Below are 22,575 nucleotides of genomic sequence, written 5' to 3'. Positions count from 1 at the left end.
TATTTTACGCATACATCCGAAAACCTGGTCGGTAATTTTTACATTCCCTAAGTACTTATCTATTTAAGTACTATTTGTCTTTTTTTTTTACTGGCAACACTTTGTGCAGTTCAACCGTGACTATATTCATGTCATTGACTGACATAAATTCTCTTTTCTTATACTCATAATATTAAGCCAAATTGTGGTTGCCAGATTTCCGAATCATTTGACTACTCAATCAGAATGTAATTCTTACATCAATTCATAATTTTTAGATAAAAATGTAATAATAACATCAAAATGTTAATAATTACGTCCAAATGTAATTATTACATCAGAATGTAATTATTTCATAAAAACATAGTTATTACTTCAAAACGTAATTGCTACAATAAAATGTAATAATTACATCAGAATGTAATTGTTACATAAAAATGTAATAATTACATCAGAACGTAATTGTTACACCAAAACAAAGAAATAACATAAAAACGTAATAATTACATCAAAAAGTAATTTTTACATAAAAACGTAATTGTTACATCAAAATGAAATAATTACATCAGAACGTAATTGTTACATCAAAACAAAGAAATAACATAAAAATGTAATAATTACATCAAAAAGTAATTTTTACGTCAAAACGTAATTATTACATTATCACCTAAACTGGCCATCCATCATTTCATTGAGTAGTTTTCAAAATACAAATGTAACGACATCAAAACGTAATTATTACATCGTCGCACGCCCCAGACATGTATGTATGTTTATATATTTACATATCTTTAACCCTTTCCCGTCCCCCAAAATTTAATATATAGGCTGACAGATACATTCCAATTGGAAAAAAAATATTTTTTCCTCTGCTCCACATACTGTTGTAATAGATACGAGTGACAAAAATGTAAGCTTGGAATTTAAATAAATAATACTAATGATGAAAAAAATGTTGAATAACATCCGACATGGGACCTAAGAGGAAAAAATCAATGTCGAATGAGATTCCACATTGGACGAGTAAGGGTTAACCTTTTAAGTATTAAGATATTAACACACTTCGGACGGGAAAGGTATTTCATCCCGTTCGGTCGATTGATGTTAAAGAATTGATTATTTGGGACACACACACGAAAAGACACAACAAATGTGTATATTATCGTCAGTACCGTGGTATCATCTATACATTGTATTGCGGATTAATAACTATAGCGCACAATAGCAATTATTTCCTTATAAACGCGGAATTTGGCAGAACCGATGTAAGCTTTGTACACTTCGTAGCACATCCGCGGCAAAACACAATAAAGGTTCGTATCGACATAGTCACACGTGTAAAATTGTCAGTCAAACACTCGCGATAATGATCTGTTTCAGACGAATAACACGCGATGATTATTTGAAAATATTCGCAGGGGTGTTGGTGTGAATTCACAGGTGTATTAGTGCCGGAAGCGTCTTAGTTAGAACGGCTCACTATAGAAATAGTGACAGTCAAACACTCGCGAAAACGATCTTTTCAGACAAATAATGCGCAATGATTATTTGAAATTATTCACTATTGTGTTAGTGTGAATTCACAGCTATATTAGTGCCGGTAGCGCCTTAGTTTGAACGGGTCACTATAGAAATAGTGATTTTGGGTCCATCTTGAACCGTAAGCGCAGGCGTGGAGCTACGTGGATACAATCGGTATGGCGCTAGCGTTGTCCTTAACGGGGCTGGCCTCCATGCTCACGGGAGCGCTGATAACAACGGCCGAGCTGTCAACGACGCCGTCCAGTTTAGAAGGCGAATCGTCCATCTTAGACACCGAATCATCAATTTTAGACAGCGAATCGTCCAATTTAGACAGCGAATCGTCCATTTTAGACGGCGAATCGTCCATTTTAGACAGCGAATCGTCCACGTTAGACGGGGTATCGTCCATCTTGGGCGTGGAGTCGTCCATCTCGTCCTTTGACGGCGTGTCCAGACACTTGAGCGGGTCTTCCGTCAGGATTGGCGGTGTCGCCAGTGTCGCAGACACGTCGATGCCCATCGATGAATTGGAATCATCGTTTTGTAGGGGTTCATCCGTCTGGAAAGAAATTACCAATATGTATTAAATGAAATTATATTCTCCCTTTAGAAATTAAATATATAAAAGAAATGTTGTATGTATAATAATTTAGAAAATACTGATAATGTCACCATCGACATATTTAATGATGGCACGGAGAAATACAAGAGGACTATTACCAGATTGGTGAAATCAAGCTCAAATTGATTTCACCAATCTGGTGGAGTCTTGAACTTTGTACCTTATGTAGCATAGTTTAATTTCACTTTCAATTTTAACTTCTAATTTTTATTTTTAAAATAAAAATAATGACAATTAAAAGTAATGAAGTAAGAAAAATTCTTACTTCATTACTTTTAATTGTTATTACCCTTTTTTTACAACCAAATTTCTATTCTGTATATCGTAGTCGTACAGGAGAAAGTGACCTACTACCAAAACGTAAAATGTTCAGGAGGGCCATTTAAGTCACTTTTGCAAGGCAAGAAAATAAAAGTCAATGCAGATAGTCATTTTTACTAAGTCAATATATTATACTTCCAAGTTTAAAACCCTTTGGGATTTTTTCAGGGCAATATTAACTCTATCCACGCGGCTCGCATAACCGTTTGTGTTTTTACAAAACATTCCCCACACGCGGCTGACATAACCGTTTGTGTTTTCACTTAGGTCCAAGTTTCGAACCTCAGTTCAACTTGGAGGGATTTTTTCATGGTGTGGAACTTTGGATAAAATAATACGTCGATCCTTGGCCTTATGACATCTGTTGAAATATCTGACTAATAATATGTAACATCACAAGGATAAATAAAATAACAGATCCCTGATTTTTCTTGCGGTCGGTAATTAGTCCGCGCCATAATCACGCCCCATATCTGTCTCACTCTCGACGCTACGCATCGCCAGTGGGTAAGAGTGACACACGATGCGTGCTTTGATTTATTTATGTTACGATCTTATTTGTTTATATTACGATATATTTCAAGAATAATGTGACACACGTGTATTATAGAGTACCAAAAAGGCACAATGAATCCCATTGAACGTTTTTGTTTAGGAAAATAAATCGTTTCTTAACTAAATACATGATAAAAGTAATCATTTTAAAAACGGCTAAATACCGCCGCGTACGGGCGTCTCTCAGGAACAAAGTTGACGCAGTTAAAAGGTTAAGCTAGTAAGATATCAAATAGTCAATGATCACGTTTTTGTTAAACGCACTCGGTCACTTTCTCCTGTATGACTACGATATATTTATTTAACCTGCCCTTTATTGTTTCTGTAAGCTTGTTGTGTTCTCATCGTATTGATGAAAAACATTCAAACAATTTGTATTGCACTGTATTTCATTTATTGTAATATGTTTTTCATTGTTTGTGAACCATAAATAAATTTAAAAAAAGACACAAACACAAAGAAACTTCACAAACACTATTTTTTCCATATTAGCAAAATCATAGGTGTTGTTAAATCAGGCTGAATTAATGTTAGTGACCTTCACCAACGTAAATTTACCCTAATTTTTACACCTCGATGTGTGTTGATGAGGGTGATGTATATTAGTTAAGGTGACATATCGCTCGCTCCTTTCAACAACGTCATATCGCTCACTCCTTTCAAGAACGTTATAAATCAAAAAACTTGATTTTTCAGGAGAACGTTTTTAAAGTTTAAAAATATAATACAATGTATTAAAAATACATATCAAGCCACTTACTGATCTTTTACTGTGCAACAGATCTTTTTAGGTTAAACCTGAAGATTTTTCCACTATTTGAAAAATTTTAAGTATATTTAAAAAGATAATTAAACAATACCTTTTATTCAAAATGCAAAAACAACACTTTCTGCCCTTAACACTTTCTGCGGGTAAATATTAAGTTAAAAAATTGCCTCTTTTGCTGGGATATAGTACATTTTCTTTTTAAATTGACAATTTTTGATTTATGACGTTCTTGAAAGGAGTGAGCGATATATCAAAAATTGTCAATTTTTAGTTGTGCATGTTTTCAGAATGCCCAGAAAATGTACTATATCCCAGCAAAAGCGGCATATTTTTAACTTAATATTTACCCGCTACAGGACAGAAAATGTTGTTTTTGCATTTTGAAGAAAAGGTATTGTTTAATTATTTTTTTAAATATACTTAATATTTTTCAAATGGATAAAAAAAACCTTCAAGTTTTACCTAAAAAGATCTGTTGCGCAGTGAAAAGTTCAATAAGTGGCTTAGTATTTATTTTTAATACTTTGAATTAAATTTTGAAACTTTAAAAACGTTCTCCTGAAAAATCATGTTTTTTGATTTATGACGTTCTTGAAAGGAGTGAGCGATATCAAAAATCATCAATTTTCAGTTGTGCATGTTTTCGGAATGCCCAGAAAATGTACTATATCCCAGCAAAAGCGGCATATTTTTAACTTAATATTTACCCGCTACAGGACAGAAAATGTTGTTTTTGCATTTGGAAGAAAAGGTATTGTTTAATTATTTTTTTAAATATACTAAATATTTTTCAAATGGATAAAAAAACCTTCAGGTTTTACCTAAAAAGATCTGTTGCACAGCAAAAAGTTCAATAAGTGGCTTGATATTTATTTTTAATACATTTTATTATATTCTTTAACTTAAAAACGATTTGAATAATCAAGTTTTTTGATATGACGTTCTTGAAAGGAGTGAGTGATATGTTGATGGGGGTGGCATACATTTAAGGTGATGTATGTTTTTTACTTAAACTTCATGCACAGAAAATAAATAAGTACATTGGCGGGCTTATTGCTAAAAAGCAATATCTTCCAACCAACCAAAAACAGAGTTCGATGTTGATGATTGTGATGTATAATAATTAAGGTGACATATTTTGATGAAGGTGATGTATGTTGATGTTTGTGATTGTGATTGTCCGCCTCAGTAGCGTAATGGTCAGCACGCACAGCTAGCGTTCTGGAGGTCCCGGGTTCGATTCCCAGGGTGGGGTCAAATAAATATAAGTTAATTTTTAACTCTTATATTCATTTAATATTATCCTGGACTGGTACCTGTAGCGGAGGGCTGATCACCTTTCCTTCATGTGTTAACGATCAAGATAACACTGCGTTTTTACGATACAGTGCCCTATGCACCATTGGGGTGCGGATAGGGGATATATATAACTAGGAATTGTGAAATAATGTTATCAAGGAGATTTTAGAGTCAAATAAAATGTTAAGACGTTCAGATTGACATGAACGATAGAAGTTTGAATGGTGAAATAAGTAAAGAATGCAAGGTTGAGACGAACATAATCGATAAAATTCAGAAAGGAGTGTTGAGATGGTTTGGGTAAGTGTGTGTAAGCATAACACTGCGTTTATATGATGCAGTGCCCTATGCGCCATTGGGGTGAGGATAAGGGTTTGAAGATGTACATATCAATTTACATCATATATATTACATAAAACATATATATTTTTATAGTCTTTCAGAATTTTTGAAGGATGTAGATGAAGGAGACAAATGTTGATAAAAGTGATGCACGTTGATGGTCATGTTTGTCCGCTTCCGTGGTGTAATGGTCAGCACGTTTAGCTACCGTGCTAGAAGTCCCGGGTTCGATTTCCAGGAAGGGTCAAAATAAATAAAAGTGATTTTACACTCTACAAGTGATTTATTTATTTGATATTACCCTGGACTGGTACCTGAAGCGAAGCGCTGACTACCTTGCCTTCGTGTATTTAATAATCAATATAACACTGATTTAATACAGTGCAGTGCCCTATGCACCATTGGGTGTGGACAAGGCTTAATAGAATCAATAAGTATGTATGTTGGAAAATTCATTCGAACCCTTATCCGTACCCCATTGGTGCATAGGGCACTGCAGCATATAAACGCAGTGTTATCTTGATCGTTAACACACAAAGGAAAGGTGATCAGCCCTCCCCTTCAGGTACCAGTCCAGGGTAATATTAAATAAGTATTAGAGTGAAAAAATCACTTATATTTATTAGACCCCCCTCTGGGAATCGAACCCGGGACCTCCAGAATGGTAGCCGAGCGCGCTGACCATTACACTACGGAGGCGGACAAAATATACTGAATATTTATCAAATGGATTTTGATGAAAGTGACATCTTAATATATTTTTTGTAAGTAAAAAAGGGTATTATTTTTTTTTTCCATAAACTGTTAGTTGGAATAGCTGTTATACTTTCTACATGTGATGTCACCATCTAACCTGCATATAGTGCCCTATTCACTACCTAAGCAAGCCGTAAAACATTGTTGTACCGTTTGTGTGCCGCGGCACACTGGTGTACCGTGGTTATTAGTTGGTGTGCCGTGGAAAAACGTCTAGTTTTGTGAAAATAACACAATTCGCTCACTCCTTTCAAGAACGTCATAAATCAAAAATCGTAAATTTTCAGTTGTGCATGTTTTCGGAATGCCCAGAAAATGTACTATATCCCAGAAAAAGATGCATATTTTTAACTTAATATTTACCCGCTATAGGGCAGAAAATGTTGTTTTTGCATTTTGAAGAAAAGGTATTGTTTAATTATTTTTTTAAATATACTAAATATTTTTCAAATTGAGGAAAAACCTCCAGGTTTTACCTAAAAATATCTGTTGCATAGTAAAAAGTTCAATATGTGTCTTGATATTTATTTTTAATATATTGTGTTATATTTTTAATCTTTAAAAACGTTCTCCTGAAAAATCAAGTTTTTTGATTTATGACGTTCTTGAAAGGAGTGAGCGAATTGTTACTCTGTTTCTTCTTCCATTCACTCACTGCATTTGCCTCATGAATTAACATTAATAATACCTACTTGTAATTTATATAAATAATACCTTCTTTATAAGCATGGAGTTGGCAAAAGAAGGATGAAAGCAGACTGAATGCAGTCGAAATGCGATCGCTCAGACGAATGTGTGGCAAAACGATGTTTGATAGATGTTCGAATGATGAAATAAGGAAAGAATGTAAGGCTGAGATAAGCATTATCGATAAAATTAAGAAAGGTGTGTTGAGATGGTTTGGACATGTGGAGCGTATGAGTGAAGAAAGAACGGTTAAACAAATTTATGAGGCGAATGTAGTTGGAAAAAGAAGCGGAGGACGACCGAGGAAAACTTGGCACAATCAGGTATGTCAAATACTTGAAAGCGGCTGGGTCAGGAGTCGTAATAATCGTCGGGTATGTATGAGGAGATGCATGAATGTAGAAGAGGCAAAGAATGTTTGCAAAGACCGAGTGGTTTGGCGTTCGATTCTCTCTGCCTACCCCTGCAGAGTAGCGGCGTGATGGTTAGTTAGTTAGTTAGTTATACCTACTTTGTAATTTATATTTTTAATACCTTCGCCTTAAATGTAAGTTTATCATGTATATATTAATTATTGAATAAATTTAATTAAATAAAAAATATACTATTAAAATAATTATACGTAGTAGTTTATATATTAGAGAGAGAAATAAGGAGATATGTATAGGAATAAAAAAAAAAGTATTTTATATGTAGTCAATTTTTTATTGAAAATAATGGATAAAATGTATAAAAAGTACATAAGTTATAATAATAATAATAATAATAAGTTTATAAAAAATAAAACATGCTAATAATAATATATACATATACATAAACAAAAATACACAAGACAGAAAAGAAGCATGTTTAAAAAAAATTATATATTTTTTTTATACAAAAAAGTGTTTTTTTTTTCTGGTTTTTTTTTTCAGGTTAGTTGTTTTTCCTGATTCATATTTTTATATAAGGAATAAATTACACACTGGTAATATTATCTTTATGTTAAAAACTAAACGGAAAACAGACTATTTATATTTTTATATTTTTTCCTCTTATTATTTAAATTTATTTCCGTGAGTCATAATTATTTATTTTTAAAAAAAAAACACATTTTTCATTAGGAACTGTAAGTAAGGTTAAATAACGTTAAATTAAGTTAAATTACACTCTAGCAATATTATCTTTACATTATTATCTTATTTCATATATTTTTTTTAATATAAAAAAAAATATCACATTTTTAATTAGGAACTTTGAATAGTTAAATTACACACTGGCAATACTATCTTTAAGTTAAAAATAGAAGGGAAAATAGGCATATCACTAACACTTTTTAAAACAAAAATGCAAAAAACACATTTCATAGAAATCACACGATATTTCCACGGGAAATAGAAATGAAGTGATTTTTCCATAGAAAATACTTTTAAAAAAAAAACGCAACTAGTAACGATTTCGGTAATAGTGATTATATCTGTAATTGTGCGGAGTGTTTTCACCAAAAGTGTAAAAGGTATAATTGTTAGTTGGACCAAAGTAGTTCTGCGAGTACCAACTCTCAGAGGCGTTGGTGTGGCCGTAGTTAGGGTAGCTGTTTGCCGAAGACGAATAGGCATAGGGTGAACTGGGATAGTTGTTGGCAACACCGGGACAGTCGTTCGCGATGCCAGAATCGTCATTTGTGAAACTTTCATCGCAATCAACAATGACTTTGAGGTTATTCAAGTTGACTCGCGAATTTTCCTTACCGCCACGAAAGACGTTGCGGTTGTACTTGGAATAATAATTGGTATAGGCACCGGCATTGTTATATTTGTAATTTGCACTGTTTTGAAGCGTATAGTAGTACGAACTTTGATATTCATTTTGATATTCATTTTGAATATTATATTTAGACCCGTCGTCTACGATTATACCGGGACTTTTGCTGCTGTCGCTGTCTGAAAGATTGCCGTCGCTGTTCGGGGGAGTGATGGAACCTTCCATTTTGACAACGACATCAGAACTAACATCGCTGACACTGAGACTTTTGCTGCCTTCGCTGTCTGAAGGACTGACAGCATCGCGTTTGGCAGGAGTCTCCGTAGCATCAACATTCATTTCGACGACATTTTTCGAATCAGAGAAATTACTGTCACCAGAATCTAAAGGCTTGTCAGCAATCGCGGCGGTATCGACTTCCATCTTGACAACGGTACTGTTAACGCCTTTCGCGTCGTCTGAACAATTGCCACTGCTGTCTGAAAGAGTGCCGTCGCTTTTGACAGGAATCGCACTAGATTGGACTTTCATCTCGCTTTTGACAGCAATCGCACCAGACTGGACTTTCGTCTCGCTTTTGACAGCAATCGCACCAGACTGGACTTTCACCTTGCCGGGGCCGTTGGACTTTGCCTTCACCGCGACGGGAGTGCCGCTTGGAACGGGGGTTTTCGATAGTCCCACCTTCACGGTGCCGGTGCCTGCGCGCTTAGGGTGTGAATTGGTTTTACTCACGCTCTCCGACTGGCGCTTGACCCTCTTGTTGGCGCTGCCCGGCCCCGAGTCGGACTTCCTCTTGGCCTGGCCGGACTGCGCGGAGAGGCTGGCCGAGGACTTGCGCTCCCGCCGGAGCAGCGACGAGGGCAGGTACTGCTGCAGCTGCTTGCGCTTCACGTGACGGGCCTGGGGAGAGAAATAAAACAATTAAGTAAAGCTTCAATTTGATAAATTAGATTCTAGTTTTAAACTGACATTTCTTGGTGGAACTACTTTTAATTAACACACTGCGGGAAGGGTAATTTTACCGTTTCACTCGACTGGGGTGTTCAGCGGGAGGGAATTTTACCTTTTCACTGGACTCATCATAAATTGCGTGCAAGTTACTTTTACACATGAATTTTGTGGCATCTTTTGATGTCATATAGATGTATACAGTATGGTTAAATGTTTTCTTCTTTTCAGAGATGTTTATCTCTATTATGAGCGCAAATCCACCCGCAGATAGTGTGTTAATAAAATAACAAGCATATAATTTTTCCCACATATATTTTTTTTGATCAGTGACAAAGTTTCGTTTTTACCGACATTATCAGACTGGTGAAGACCAGACTGTCGACCACAATGAAGATCAGAATGTAGTTACCAATATCATCAGATCAATCGGTAACAACGAAACCATGACCGGGTTTTGTCGTTATAAAATATCACAGGTTATAAAATATCATTTATATTATATGTAAAGTATATATAAAATATAATGTTTTGAATATTGAAAGCAATAACTTTGTGGATCATCTTGATACATTATTTCGAGAAATAAAAAATACTTTGTGTTCTGATCCACGCACATTTTTATTAACCAACTAGTTTCGGCAACAACCTGTTGCCCTCTTCAGGGTTACTTAATAAATTCAGGGTTTCTCAATAAATGTAATGATTAAATAAATCATGGTTTTTCCCTTTTTTATGAGTACAGGGTAGCCAAACTCGCTAACCGTTACACCACAGAGGCGGACAAATCTCTGGCTACTCCCGCGGAACATCGATACGACGAGAAATGTCACAAGTGACGGCACTCACCTCGATGGTCATCCCCTCCTTAAGCATCTTGATCTGTATGGCCTGACAGTTGACCAGCTCCGTGAAGCTCCTGATGTCGAAGCGCAGGTCGACGTTCAGGTTCTCCGTCTTCTCGAAGGTCAGCCCGATGAACCACATCGAGCAGCAGCCGGGGGGCGGAGAGTTCTGCAAGGGAGTCGGGACATTAGACACCCACATTTACACATGGCCATAATTGTTGGGTAATATAACCAAAATAAAACAAGGTTTGTTAGATTGAATTCTACATTTATTTATGTATATGTTAATACATGACGCGTTTCATCTTCTTAGGACATTTATCAAACAAACTATCATTATCAAACACGATAATGTGTTTGATAATGTCCTAAGAAGACGAAACGCGTCACGTATTAATATATACATAAATAAATGTAGAATTCAATCCAACAAACCGCGTTTTATTTTGGATATATTACCCAACAATTCAATAAGGAATTCTACCAACTGTCTGCAGTTACAATAAATGGTCATAATGGTTGGACTCCAAAATTCAGACATAATACATAGTTGGGCACTCACATTCACACAGCTATACAAATGTGCAAAGGCAAATAGATGCCAGTTAAAAACAGTAGTTTTGAGATAAACGAGTTTGTAGTTAACTTAAAATGATGCTTTTTGCCAATATCGCTCACTCCTTTCAAAAACTTGATTTTCCAGGAGAAGGTTTTTAAAGTTTAAAAATATAATACAATTTATTAAAAATAAATATCAAGCCACTTATTAAACTTTTTACTGTGCAACAGATCTTTTTAGGTAAAACCTGAAGGTTTTTTCTCTATTTGAAAAATATTTAGTGTATTTAAAAAAATAATTAAACACTACCTTTTTTTCAAAATGTAAAAACAACACTTTCTGCCCTGTAGCGGGTAAATATTAAGTTGAAAATATGCCACCTTTGCTGGGATATAGTACATTTTCTGGGCATTCCGAAAACATGCACAAGTGATAATTGACGATTTTTTATTTATGAAGTTCTTGAGAGGAGTGAGCTATATATGTATCAAATTTATACAATTTTGTAGCTATTTGAATAATAATATCTCTGTTGAGGAAAGCAAAATCTGTGATTGTATATGATAGAGGCCAGTTATAAGAATGCTTTGGGTCGTGTTACGCCAAACAGCCGCAACTTAAGTTACGGCTAGTTGCCTTTACACATTAGTATAGTGGTTAGACACCCACAATTGCACATGAGCATACTGGTTAAATACACAGATCACACACACACTTGCTAGACACACCTACATTCACACATAGGCATGCTGGTTAGGCACCCAGATTCACACAAAGACTGCACACATTCTCACATGTGCAAGTTATTCGGGTAATTTTTCAGTTTTACCCGTGAGATTTTAAGACGAAAATTGTGCAATGTCATCATAATAATGCTGCCAAAGAAAGCCCATAAAGTTGTACATCTCGTAGATGCCAGATCTTGCACACAAATATTATCTCTCTATAAAAAAGTTTCTACGAACCCGGTCAGCATTTTGACTATTCGGTGGGGTTTTCTCCTGACTGTCTGGATTCTCAGGATTTGCTGTTGCAGTTGCGGTTGCTGACTTGACGGCATCCAAGTCTATCACCTCCGATGGATTGGTCGGTGGGGCTGGAGTGATAAAAAAAAAGTCATAAATAATTGGAATTCAAGGAAATTCAATGAAGCAAGATACCTTTATACCAGGTCATAAGCCCTGAGAATTTTTTATGTATTTACCTAACGTCCATGTGACTATGAAATCTAGCTACGGCTGGCTTCAACTTTTATAGTTTTTTTACGAATTTTGATGAAACTGTTACAGTGGTTTTGTACTCAAGCAGCACACGATTTTCCAAGTTCGACTGTATTTGTGATTTTATTATTTATACAAGTTTTTCAATTTCATACTATTTCTGTGAGCCTAAAGCGGCTCATTATTAGAAATAGGTATCAAATTGTGGTAGAGTGGATTCGAACCGAGAGACTCTGACTTTAGAGTCCGCGACACTAACCACGGGACAACAACCCGACACGATTGAAATGTAGCGTAAGGAATAAATGTATAATTAATATATTAATTTTTAAATCAATCACAGATTTTTTGAGTCTACTAAGTTGGTATGTAGACAACTTAGTAGACTCAAAAAATCTGTGTTTGGTTAAAAAATTAATACATAAATTAAAATGGAGTTCTACAAATTAAATGCCAAATCAATAAATAATAAATGTATAATTTAGTTACCGGTTATGTTGTTTTGGTCTTTGAGAACAGCCGGCGGTACTGAGTTGTAGCATTCCGGATTCACGTGCGCTATCATTATGTGGGGATTCCTCTCCAAGTTACCTGCAAAATAAGAAAAATCAATTATATTCTGATCAGTTTTGAAAAAATCAAAGAATATTCTTTGTTTTTAGTGAGTATGAAGCAGTTAATAAAAAAATAACCAATATCTATATCATTCATCAACTCACTATATTATTCATTGAACACTCTGGGTTAAATTCTCTACTTTGCCTCAACTGGTTTTAGACTAGTCATTCACTCGTGAAGTCAGCTAGTCTATTAATAGTAAAAACTCTGAAGATACATATCGCTCACTCCTTTCAACAACGTCATATACCAAAAATCGTCAATTTTAAGCTGTGCTTGTTTTCGGAATGCACAGAAAATATGAATATCCCAGCAAAAGTGGCATATTTTTAACTTAATATTTACCCGCTACAGGGCAGTTAGTGTTGTTTTTGCATTTTGAAGAAAAGGTATTGTTTAATTATTTTTTTAAATTTACTAAATATTTTTCAAATGGAAAAAAACACAGTTCAACTGAAAGTGTTATTTTTTACATCTCATCAACATAGATGAAGGAGAATATAGAAGTCTGGGCATTCACAGGGCTGCATTAAGTTTTCATTAATTGATTCGGCAGTCACTTTGTGGTAAAATCTATCCATTTTTAATTACTGTTTTACTCAGTACATAAATACCATAATTTCTTAAAATCTACTGTGACACGTGTTTCCATGCATTTTGCATCATTTTCAAATACCGTAATGATGCGGAATGCATTGAAACACGTGTCACAGTAAATTTTAAGAAATTGTGATATTTACTAAGTAAAACATTAATTAAAAATTGTGAACAAGTATTTGGAGACACTCATGTTAAAAACTAAAAGGGGGTTGAACTCTACTCACCGATGAGGTGCCGCAGCTTGCTCTCGACGAGACCGCACCACTCCAGGTGGTCCTCGGGCGTGGCGCTGCCGGCGAGCAGCACGATGAAGTGGCGGTAGCGCAGGAAGAAGGGCGGGATGTCAAACAGCCGATCCCACCCGCACTTGCCGCGCATTATGTCCTCCGTTATCGCCAGACCTGGAGAAACAATGATGGTATTAAATACTGTCGTAACGCGTTGATTTAGAGGGATATGTGAAAAATAAATGTACGACGGAATTGAAAATGAAGGAGTATAAGGCTGAACTAGGGAAACTACTTGAAAAGATGACTTTTAATTAATACTCAATACATAAAGGGTGTATAAAGTGATCACTGTATCCACCCAAAAGCCCTGGGATGCTCAGACTTTTCTCTCAGACTCAGATTTCAATGATTAAAGAAAACACTTGTTTTATACCACTTTTTCTACATGTTGACTAGTTATTATACAGACCAGAATGATGGAAGTTCCGAAACATGTAGTTTTTAATAAAACTAAAAATAAAAGTGGTATAAAACATGTTATAAAAGTGTTTTCTTCAATCATTGTCACATGTCTTACCACAAAGTTATATAAATTAAATGTTCTTCAAATTAAATGCTAAATCTATAGACTATATTTATTAAAATTTATTTTACACGGTTTTGCTCAGAACGTATCTACCGTTTTAATGGTGAGATGGGTGCATATCTATATGCAGGTATAGCGGGGTAAGGAAGTGACATATATGCATACCTAGTCGGAATTCTTCCATGATGACTGTCCTGGTGGACGAGGAGACGTTGAAGGTACTGTTCTGCTGAGGATAGGCAGGCGTTATGATGGGCATCAGATGGTATCTGTCCGATACGTTCACCTGTCAAAAAAAGACACAAACTTAGAATTTTTTTATATAATATATATGGACAAACATAGTTTTGTACTGAGAGCTTAGATAAGTTTTGTACTGATATTTCTTGGTGGAACTGCATTTTATAATACAACAAATAGTTTATTTTTATTTTTATTTACAACTTTTACAATTTTTATTAAAATTAAACAACATTGTTTTAACCACCCTTTTATTATTAGTACACTTTAACCAAGTTAACCGGTTTCGACAAGAACCTTGTCATCATCAGGGTTTATAAAATTCTAAAACATTAATGTTTCTAATGTTTTAGAATTCAACAACAGATCCCTAGGATCTACAAAAAGAAGAAGAAGATAAAGTGGTGACTCACCCTCGGGTCCCAGACGGGGAAGCCCAGGTTGACGGTGTCGGGCTGCTTGAGCAGCACGGGCTGCGGCCACTTCCACTGCGAGAAGACCAGGAAGAACTTGTGCACCAGCGTGGCCGGCAGCGCGTTGGGGTACAGCTGGCACGTGCGCGCCACCAGCATGGCCCACGACACGCCGCCCAGGTAGCCCAGCGCGTTGGAGTAGATACCGTGGCCTGAGGACACGTAGCAACGCTCCGTTAGAGAGAGAGAGATACTGGAGAACTTACTTTTTTTATTTGTATACATTTATCTAAATCACAATTTATACATATTTAGAACTTGGAGTGGAGTTCTTTTATTAATACATTTTTATTAACGATTTAACCTAATATAGACACAAAAAAGATAAAAAAATTAAGAATATAAAATTTTTACAATTTTCAGAAAATTAACTCTTGAACATTTCTTTCTTGATCATTCAACGATCAAGATAACACTGTGTTTATATAATGCAGTGCCCTATGCACCATTGAAGTGCGGATAAGGGTTTGAAAATTGAAAAAAAAATGTACACGATATGCTCAGCATTTTCGATAAAGCTAAAAAATAAAGACAAAGATCCAACTCACGTTTGGCCCAGAGTTTGATGGCCCTCAGCGCGAGCCTGAAGTGCTGCATGTCAGGCACGAGGCGGAGTATCTCGTCAGTCACCCGGCACCCGTTGAGGCTGCGCACGCACTTCTTGTCCAGATTCTTCAGCAGGATGTCGTCGCGCAGGTCAAACGAGTCTGAGGAGGGAAAATTCAATCAGTAAACGGAATAAATAGAGCAAATTCTTAATATAGATAATGAACAAGAATATAGAAGCCTGGAGTGGTTTAATTATTCCGCCGCCTATAGTGTAATGGTCAGCACGCTCGGCTACCGTTCTGGAGGTCCCGGGTTTGATTCCCAGGGGGGTCAAATAAATATAGGTGTTTTTTTCACTCTTATATTTATTCAATATCACCCTGGACTGGTAACTGAAGCGGAGGGCTTTTCTTCATCTTATCACCTTTCCTTCATGTGTTAACGATCAAGATAACACTGCGTTTATATAATGCAGTGCCCTATGCACCATACGGGTGTGGATACCCCACAAACAAGTATGTTGATGAATTCATTTATTGAGTCTATTAAGCCTTGTCCACACCCATGGTGCATAGGGCACTGCACTGTATTGAATCAGTGTTATATTGATTATTAAATACATAAAGGCAAGTTAGTCAGCCCTTCACTTCAGGTACCAGTCCAGGATAATATCAAATAAATAAGAGTGTAAAATCACTTTTATTTATTTTTAATATTTATTCAATATTACCCTGGACTGGTACCTGAAGCCGAGGAATTTTTCCCGCAGCACACAAACTAATCACCACGGTACACACACTTTGCGGGACAGTGCGTCAGATCACTCACCGGGTATCTCCTTGAGCGCCAGCCGGGCGAAGAGCAGGTCGATCTCTATCCCGTCGAAGTTCATCTTGATGACGGGCACGAAGGCCTCCTCGACGGCGCGCAGGCTGGTCACGTGCTCCTGCTGCCGGAGCAGCTCCACGAAGGACGTGAAGTAGTCGGAGCGGTCCACGTGACGAGGGGCCACGCAGAGGGCGTCAATGTCGGCGCCCCGGTGATGCACCTGCGGGGAGAATATCACATTAGAGATTTTATTAACAAGTCCCCGGAATAATTATATTTTTGTAATATTAGTAAATAATCACTCACCGGAATTTTTTTATCTAGACAAAAATCACAATGAGTGGTTATATCGCCACTTAAAAGCCAAAGGGGCCACAACTTTTTTTTCAAGACTAATACTTTGAGAGTGATTTTTTCACTGTAATATTTATTCAATATTACCCTGGACTGGTACCTGAAGCGGAGGGTTGATCATATGTACCATTGTGGTGCGGATAAGGGTTAATACTTAAGGGGTTAGCTTCGAAACCGGTAAGACATTTTAATAAAATATTTATAGTGATTTTAAAACAAAATAAAAATAAAAAAAGTTTTATTATGATGACTAGTTTCAGAAGCTATGCTTCCATCTTCGAAACAGAATGGAACATAGCTTCTGTCGGCTTGTGGTCCCGTGTTAGTGTCACGGACTCACGGTTCGAACCCACTCTACCACAACTTGATAACCATTTCTAATGAGCTGCTTAGGCTCACAGAAATAGTATGAAATTAAAATATTTGTGTTATAATAAAAACACAAAAAATCCCTATTAATTTTTAAAAAAAAACTAGTCATCATAATAAAATAAATTCAAGTAGTTTAAAAACAAGTGAGTTTCTTTTACAAAATATAACTTTGTTTTAAAATCACTATAAATATTTTATTGTATTACCGGTTTCGAAGCTTACTAGTGAGTTTCTTTAACAAAGTGTATTTTTTACAATTTCATCATTATAAGTGAATGCCGAAACAATAAATTGAAAGGGCGGGAGTCTATGAAGAATTATCTTGATTGACGTATTGTCAGTGCACTCACTCCGAGTCTGTAGGAGCCGAACGTGTATATGTTCCCTCCGACCGTGTCCGCAACGCTCGAGGGCATGTTCCTCTGCGTGGACAAGTCCCGGATCCACCTCCGGACCAGCGTGTGCAGCTTGCCGAGCACCTCCATCCTGTGGTGGAGCTCGGCCTCCGTCTCAAACACCCCGTAGGGCTTCAGGCACTCCCTGAGGTCGGCAGTCTTCTCAATGTCTATCGGCTTGGGACCTGACGAAGGAGAAAGAGATTAGAACATGTAAAACGTGTGTACGAATCCTGCGTACTGCCAGTGGAATCCATCATTTAAGAAATAGTGGTATTTGCCGTCCAAAACTTACATTTAAAATATAAGTAATACCATATCAACCATCAATGTATCAAACAAATTCAGCTAAATAAAGGGATTCCGACCTGTCTTAGAAGTGAAGGAATCCTGCATACTACCGGAACACATATCGCTCACTCCTTTCAACAATGTCATTTATCAAAAATTGTCAATTTTCAATTGTGCATGTTTTCGGAATGCCCAGAAAATGTACTATATCCCAGCAAAAGCGGCATATTTTTAACTTAATATTTACCCGCTACAGGGCAGAAAGTGTTGTGTTTGCATTTTGAAGAAAATGTATTGTTTAAATTTTTTTTAAATGTACTATATATTTTTCAAATGGAGAAAAAACATTCAGGTTTTACCTAAAAAGATCTGTTGCACAGTAAAAACATCAATGATATTTATTTTTAAAACTTTTATAAGTGGCTTGATATTTATTTTTAAAAATGATATTTATTTTATTTTTAAACTTTAAAAACGATCTCCTGAAAAATCTAGTTTTTTTCATATATGACGTTGTGGAAAGGAGTGAGCGATATATGCACTAGAGATGATAATGGGTAGAATTGGTGAATGTTACACGTGTTAAAGTGATCACTAAAACCAGCCTGACGGTCGTCAGCCCCGTAAATGCCCAGACTTCCATATTCTTCTTCATCTTTGATGAGATATCAAAAAATAAGTAAAACATTAATTAAAAATGGATAGATTTTACCAAAAAGTGACTGCTGAATCAATTAATGAAAACTTGTTATCAAAAAAATAATATGAAAATACACTGACGTTTGGGCACATATTCACATGTAAAAAGTAAAACTCACCAGCCGTGGAGATGGCCGAGGTCATGCCCAGCGTCTTGGGGGCGCTGGTCTGGTTCTCGGCCTTGGTGGTGGAGACTATGGTGGCCACATTGCTGTGGCTGTACTGCGAACCGGGCCACATGATGACGGCTATTTATACCTCCTTCAAATTCAAACCGAGTTCCGGAATGGTCTGCTAGTCTTCGAGACGTTCGCGGCCCCACTGCTTGGTTCTATGGCTGTTCTTGTACCGCTTGGTTGCTTTAACTGGAGGAAAGAAAGAGAAAATACATTATACATTAAGTGAAGTGAAGTGAGGAAGGAAAGAGAAAATACATTATACATTAAGTGAAGTGAAGTGAGGAAGGAAAGAGAAAATACATTATACATTAAGTGAAGTGAGGTTAAAGTGCATTACTGTGTAGAGCCAAGTTGACAGGTTGTATCGATACGGTACCGTAGAACGGAGCTATTTTATAATGAACGTATCGTGACAATATGTCAGGGAAACAATGAATCATTTCGATACTTATTTCAGGGGGTAGGTATATTCTTATTACTATATAACAGATTATAGCTAATATTTCAACTGTTGTCATTTTTTTAAAATACCGTAGAACGGGGCTACTTGAACTTTGATGTGTTAATTGAGCCCAGTACAAAAAAAATTAAATCTGTATTTGGTCTACAATAATGAACGTATCGTGACAATAAGTGTCACCTGTCAGGGAAACAATGAATCATGTCGATACGTTCATTATTGTAGACCAAATACAGATCTAAATATTTTTTTGTACTGGGCTCAAGTAGCCCCGTTCTACAGTACTACTGTGTATTATTATGATAGAGATTATAAAAAATAATACAAAAAATTCCAAATTACTGTTTTGAATGTTAATTTTACATTTTTCACTTGTTTCCACACTATATTATTTTGATATTGTGTAAAAAAAACGTGTAAAAACTATTAGCTATTTGAAGTATTGATTAGCTATTTGAAGTTCACACATTCGTGGAAGCCTGGGTGTTACAAATAGCAATAGTAAGGCAGAGGAAAGGCAATTGAGATGGTATGGGCACATAGGACGCAGAGAACCTGATCATATTGTATACCAGGCAATCGCCATGGATCTTCTTCGAGAAAAAAAAGAAAGACCTTAAAATTGCTACAGAAAGATAAAATTATTTGAAGGTATGGCCTAGTGAAGTATGGACAGAGCCAGAAAGAAAACTAGTGACTTGAAGTAGTTAGGATTCAACTGCTTTAAGCTGCTGAAGATAAGCATTCAACAGATTTAAAAAATAACAATCGCATTCCGAACACACAGTTCCACACCAACCGAGCACAAAATTAAAGTATGCATAGTGAGATGTTTGTATTGAAACTGTCGGAATGTTTAACTGCGGCAGACTAAACAAGTTAACACTACAGCAAGCTGTTGCGCTTTAGGACTAAAGGCATATTTGAAAACAATTACTGGTTGGAGGCAAAAATTACATGTTTTCAAAATGTCTCCTAACAAACAACTATAAACATAATGATATGCTTTGGTTCAGTAAAACCAATATTTATAGGTATCAGATATTTCTAAAGCTATATTTTACTTACTAATCTTCAAAAACAAATAATTTAAAGATGTCAATAATGTGCAATGGCCCAGTAAAACATTCGAAAATAAAAACGGCAAAAAGTGGCCAAGAATATGCACAGAATAAATATTATAGAAATAATGGACTCACCGATATCTAACTATTCAAAACTATTTTCAAAAATCACTCCACAAACACAATGGCACTCTAATTATGGGTAATTAAGTGTTCACTCCGCAAAGGGTAGCGCTTAACTGTGTCTTTCCCTCCTGACTCCCTCTATTTATACGAAATGCCCCAAAAGCTAACGGTAAATTGGTAAAACCCAGTTACGAACCCTTATCGAAATTGAAAGCGAGTAAATAAATATAAACATATAATACAAGGTTAGCGAAATTTGCAACAGGCCTACCTGTGATGATATGCGAATCCGGTATGGAAAAAAAAAACATTCGACAAACAATGTGGTTTTTGCGGAAAAAAACATTCGAATATATGATATTTTAACAAATAAACGTAGCTTAACGTCTTTTTAGGGATAAAACATGAATACTTACACATAATTCGGACGATTCGCCTTGTAAATTGTCAAGTAAAAATCCAAAGTTAAGTCATTGTCGTGTCTGCGAAAAAAGTGTCAAAATTTCATTTAAAACCGGCAGCAGCTTCCTGCGGATGATGCGAACGTTATTTAACCTAAACGAAACAATAAATTATCTATTCGATTCGATATCGCGGTAAATACACGCGATTTAACAAAACAAAACACAAAGAATTATTTCTAAACAAGCACACCAGCAAATAACAGAACAGCCATGTTTGAATTGGGGACACCAACGTAAGAAAAATATTTTTTAACTTTCGACAAGTAAATGTGTAGAACGGCAAAAAATAGAACTACAAGTCAATTTCATACAGTTCTGTTAATTTTTAAGTGGTAAAAATCAGTTTTGTATCAAAATAGAGACGCTCTAAAACAGTTCTGTAAATTTTTGCATCGTAAAAATCAGTTTACATCAAAATAGCGGCGTTCTGATATATTATTTGACAAACCTAAGTTTGTCGATTTATATTTCGAGCGATGACCTCGAAATATTAAAAAAAGGATTCGTTTTATAAATTTGTATTTTTAGAGATGGGTTTAAAAACCTGTATTTTATACTATTTTCTTATCTTAAAATATATAAAGCCCTGTTAAATCATTTTTGAGTTGTCAAAAAGTTTTATTTATCGATAATAAGAAGACGTTTATTTTTACTTGCCAAGATAAAAAGCCTGCGGCCTTATTTTATAAGACATTATCTTCATTTAGAATTACAACAAGGCAAAGTGCATTATGCGTCTAAATACAATCTTTGAAAAGAATTTCAAAGAAATTGTTTATTTTTAAAAAAACTAAGTAACTAACCATCACGCCGCTTCACCGCAGGGGTAGGCAGAGAAAAAAGAACGCCACACCTCTCTGTCTTTGCAAACATTCTTCGCCTCTTCCACGTTCATGCATCTCCTCATACATACCCGCCGATTGCTTATTTTATTTAAATTAAAACGTGTGAACAACTAAACTTCAATTATTTTATACGATACTATTATTTTATTATTATTTACTTATCTATAATTTAAAAAAAAAAAAACTAAATAACATCAATTGATTATTTTTAGGTATGGGATACAAAATATATTAAAACATTTTTTACATCTATTCATGCAGATGCAAATGTTTTGATATCAATATTTCAAGTTTTGATATAAAATTCCCTGTAGAACGGGTGATCAAGTTAAAAACCAAATTAAATAACAACTTCTTTAAAATAAGTCAAAAGTTAATATTTTTTTTGGATTCGATCATTTAAATCTAATCATATCAATCAGTACACATTTTATCGCATATTGTTCCTGATATATTTATCTCATCAATAGTTTAAGCTGGAAAGTAAAATAAACCGAAACAAGGTTAGGTATACCATACCAATCGGGTAAACAAAAACATTATAGTTAATTATTAATCACATCTCTACCTGCAGACTTGCAAATGAATATGCGAATTCAAATGGTAGGCCATTCGATTTATTTGTGTTTTTTGTGTCGTTGAAATATCTTCAACGACATTCACATCACCATGTTCTTCTTCTTCAAACCCTTATCCACACCCAATGGTGCAAAGGGCACCGCACCATATAGACGCAGTGTTATCTATATCGTTAACAGACGAAGGCAAGGTGATCAGCCTTCCGCTTCAGGCATAAATCAGTTCGGGGTCATATTTAAAAAATATTAGATTGAAAAATCACTAATATTTATTTTGAATGTCTTATGAATTGAATCCGGAAACTCCTACATGGTAGCCTAACTCACTAACCACCACACTATGGAGGCGGACAAAATCAAATCATACTGTCAAATAAAATAAAAACACGTTTCTTCGATTGAAGGAAATAGGAGTTCACCGCCTCTGGAAATAAAATTTTAGATAAATG

At 35.6% G+C, this 22,575-nt stretch overlaps 1 protein-coding gene across 1 annotated transcript; it reads right to left on the bottom strand.

The window, feature by feature from the left end:
• Nucleotides 1–153: 153 nt before the first annotated feature.
• Nucleotides 154–20,926, bottom strand: LOC148302119 (poly(A) polymerase type 3-like). Its single transcript, XM_088272012.1, has 13 exons — nucleotides 20,656–20,926; nucleotides 18,530–18,775; nucleotides 17,376–17,605; nucleotides 16,300–16,519; nucleotides 15,471–15,629; nucleotides 14,863–15,074; nucleotides 14,375–14,495; nucleotides 13,618–13,794; nucleotides 12,665–12,766; nucleotides 11,921–12,051; nucleotides 10,398–10,562; nucleotides 9,333–9,500; nucleotides 154–2,062 (listed from the first exon to the last, which is right to left on the bottom strand). Exons 2-13 carry the CDS (start codon nucleotides 18,648–18,650, stop codon nucleotides 1,658–1,660), a joined length of 2,211 nt encoding a protein of 736 aa, XP_088128138.1. The 5' UTR covers nucleotides 18,651–18,775; nucleotides 20,656–20,926; the 3' UTR covers nucleotides 154–1,657.
• Nucleotides 20,927–22,575: the final 1,649 nt, after the last annotated feature.

This window comes from Brachycentrus maculatus, unplaced genomic scaffold (assembly GCF_059751285.1).
Source record: "Brachycentrus maculatus isolate JH-2025_06_01 unplaced genomic scaffold, ASM5975128v1 h1tg000475l, whole genome shotgun sequence".
NCBI lineage: Eukaryota > Metazoa > Arthropoda > Insecta > Trichoptera > Brachycentridae > Brachycentrus > Brachycentrus maculatus.
Note: the sequence above shows the minus strand (reverse complement) of the source record. Positions and strands in the feature narration are given on the sequence as shown.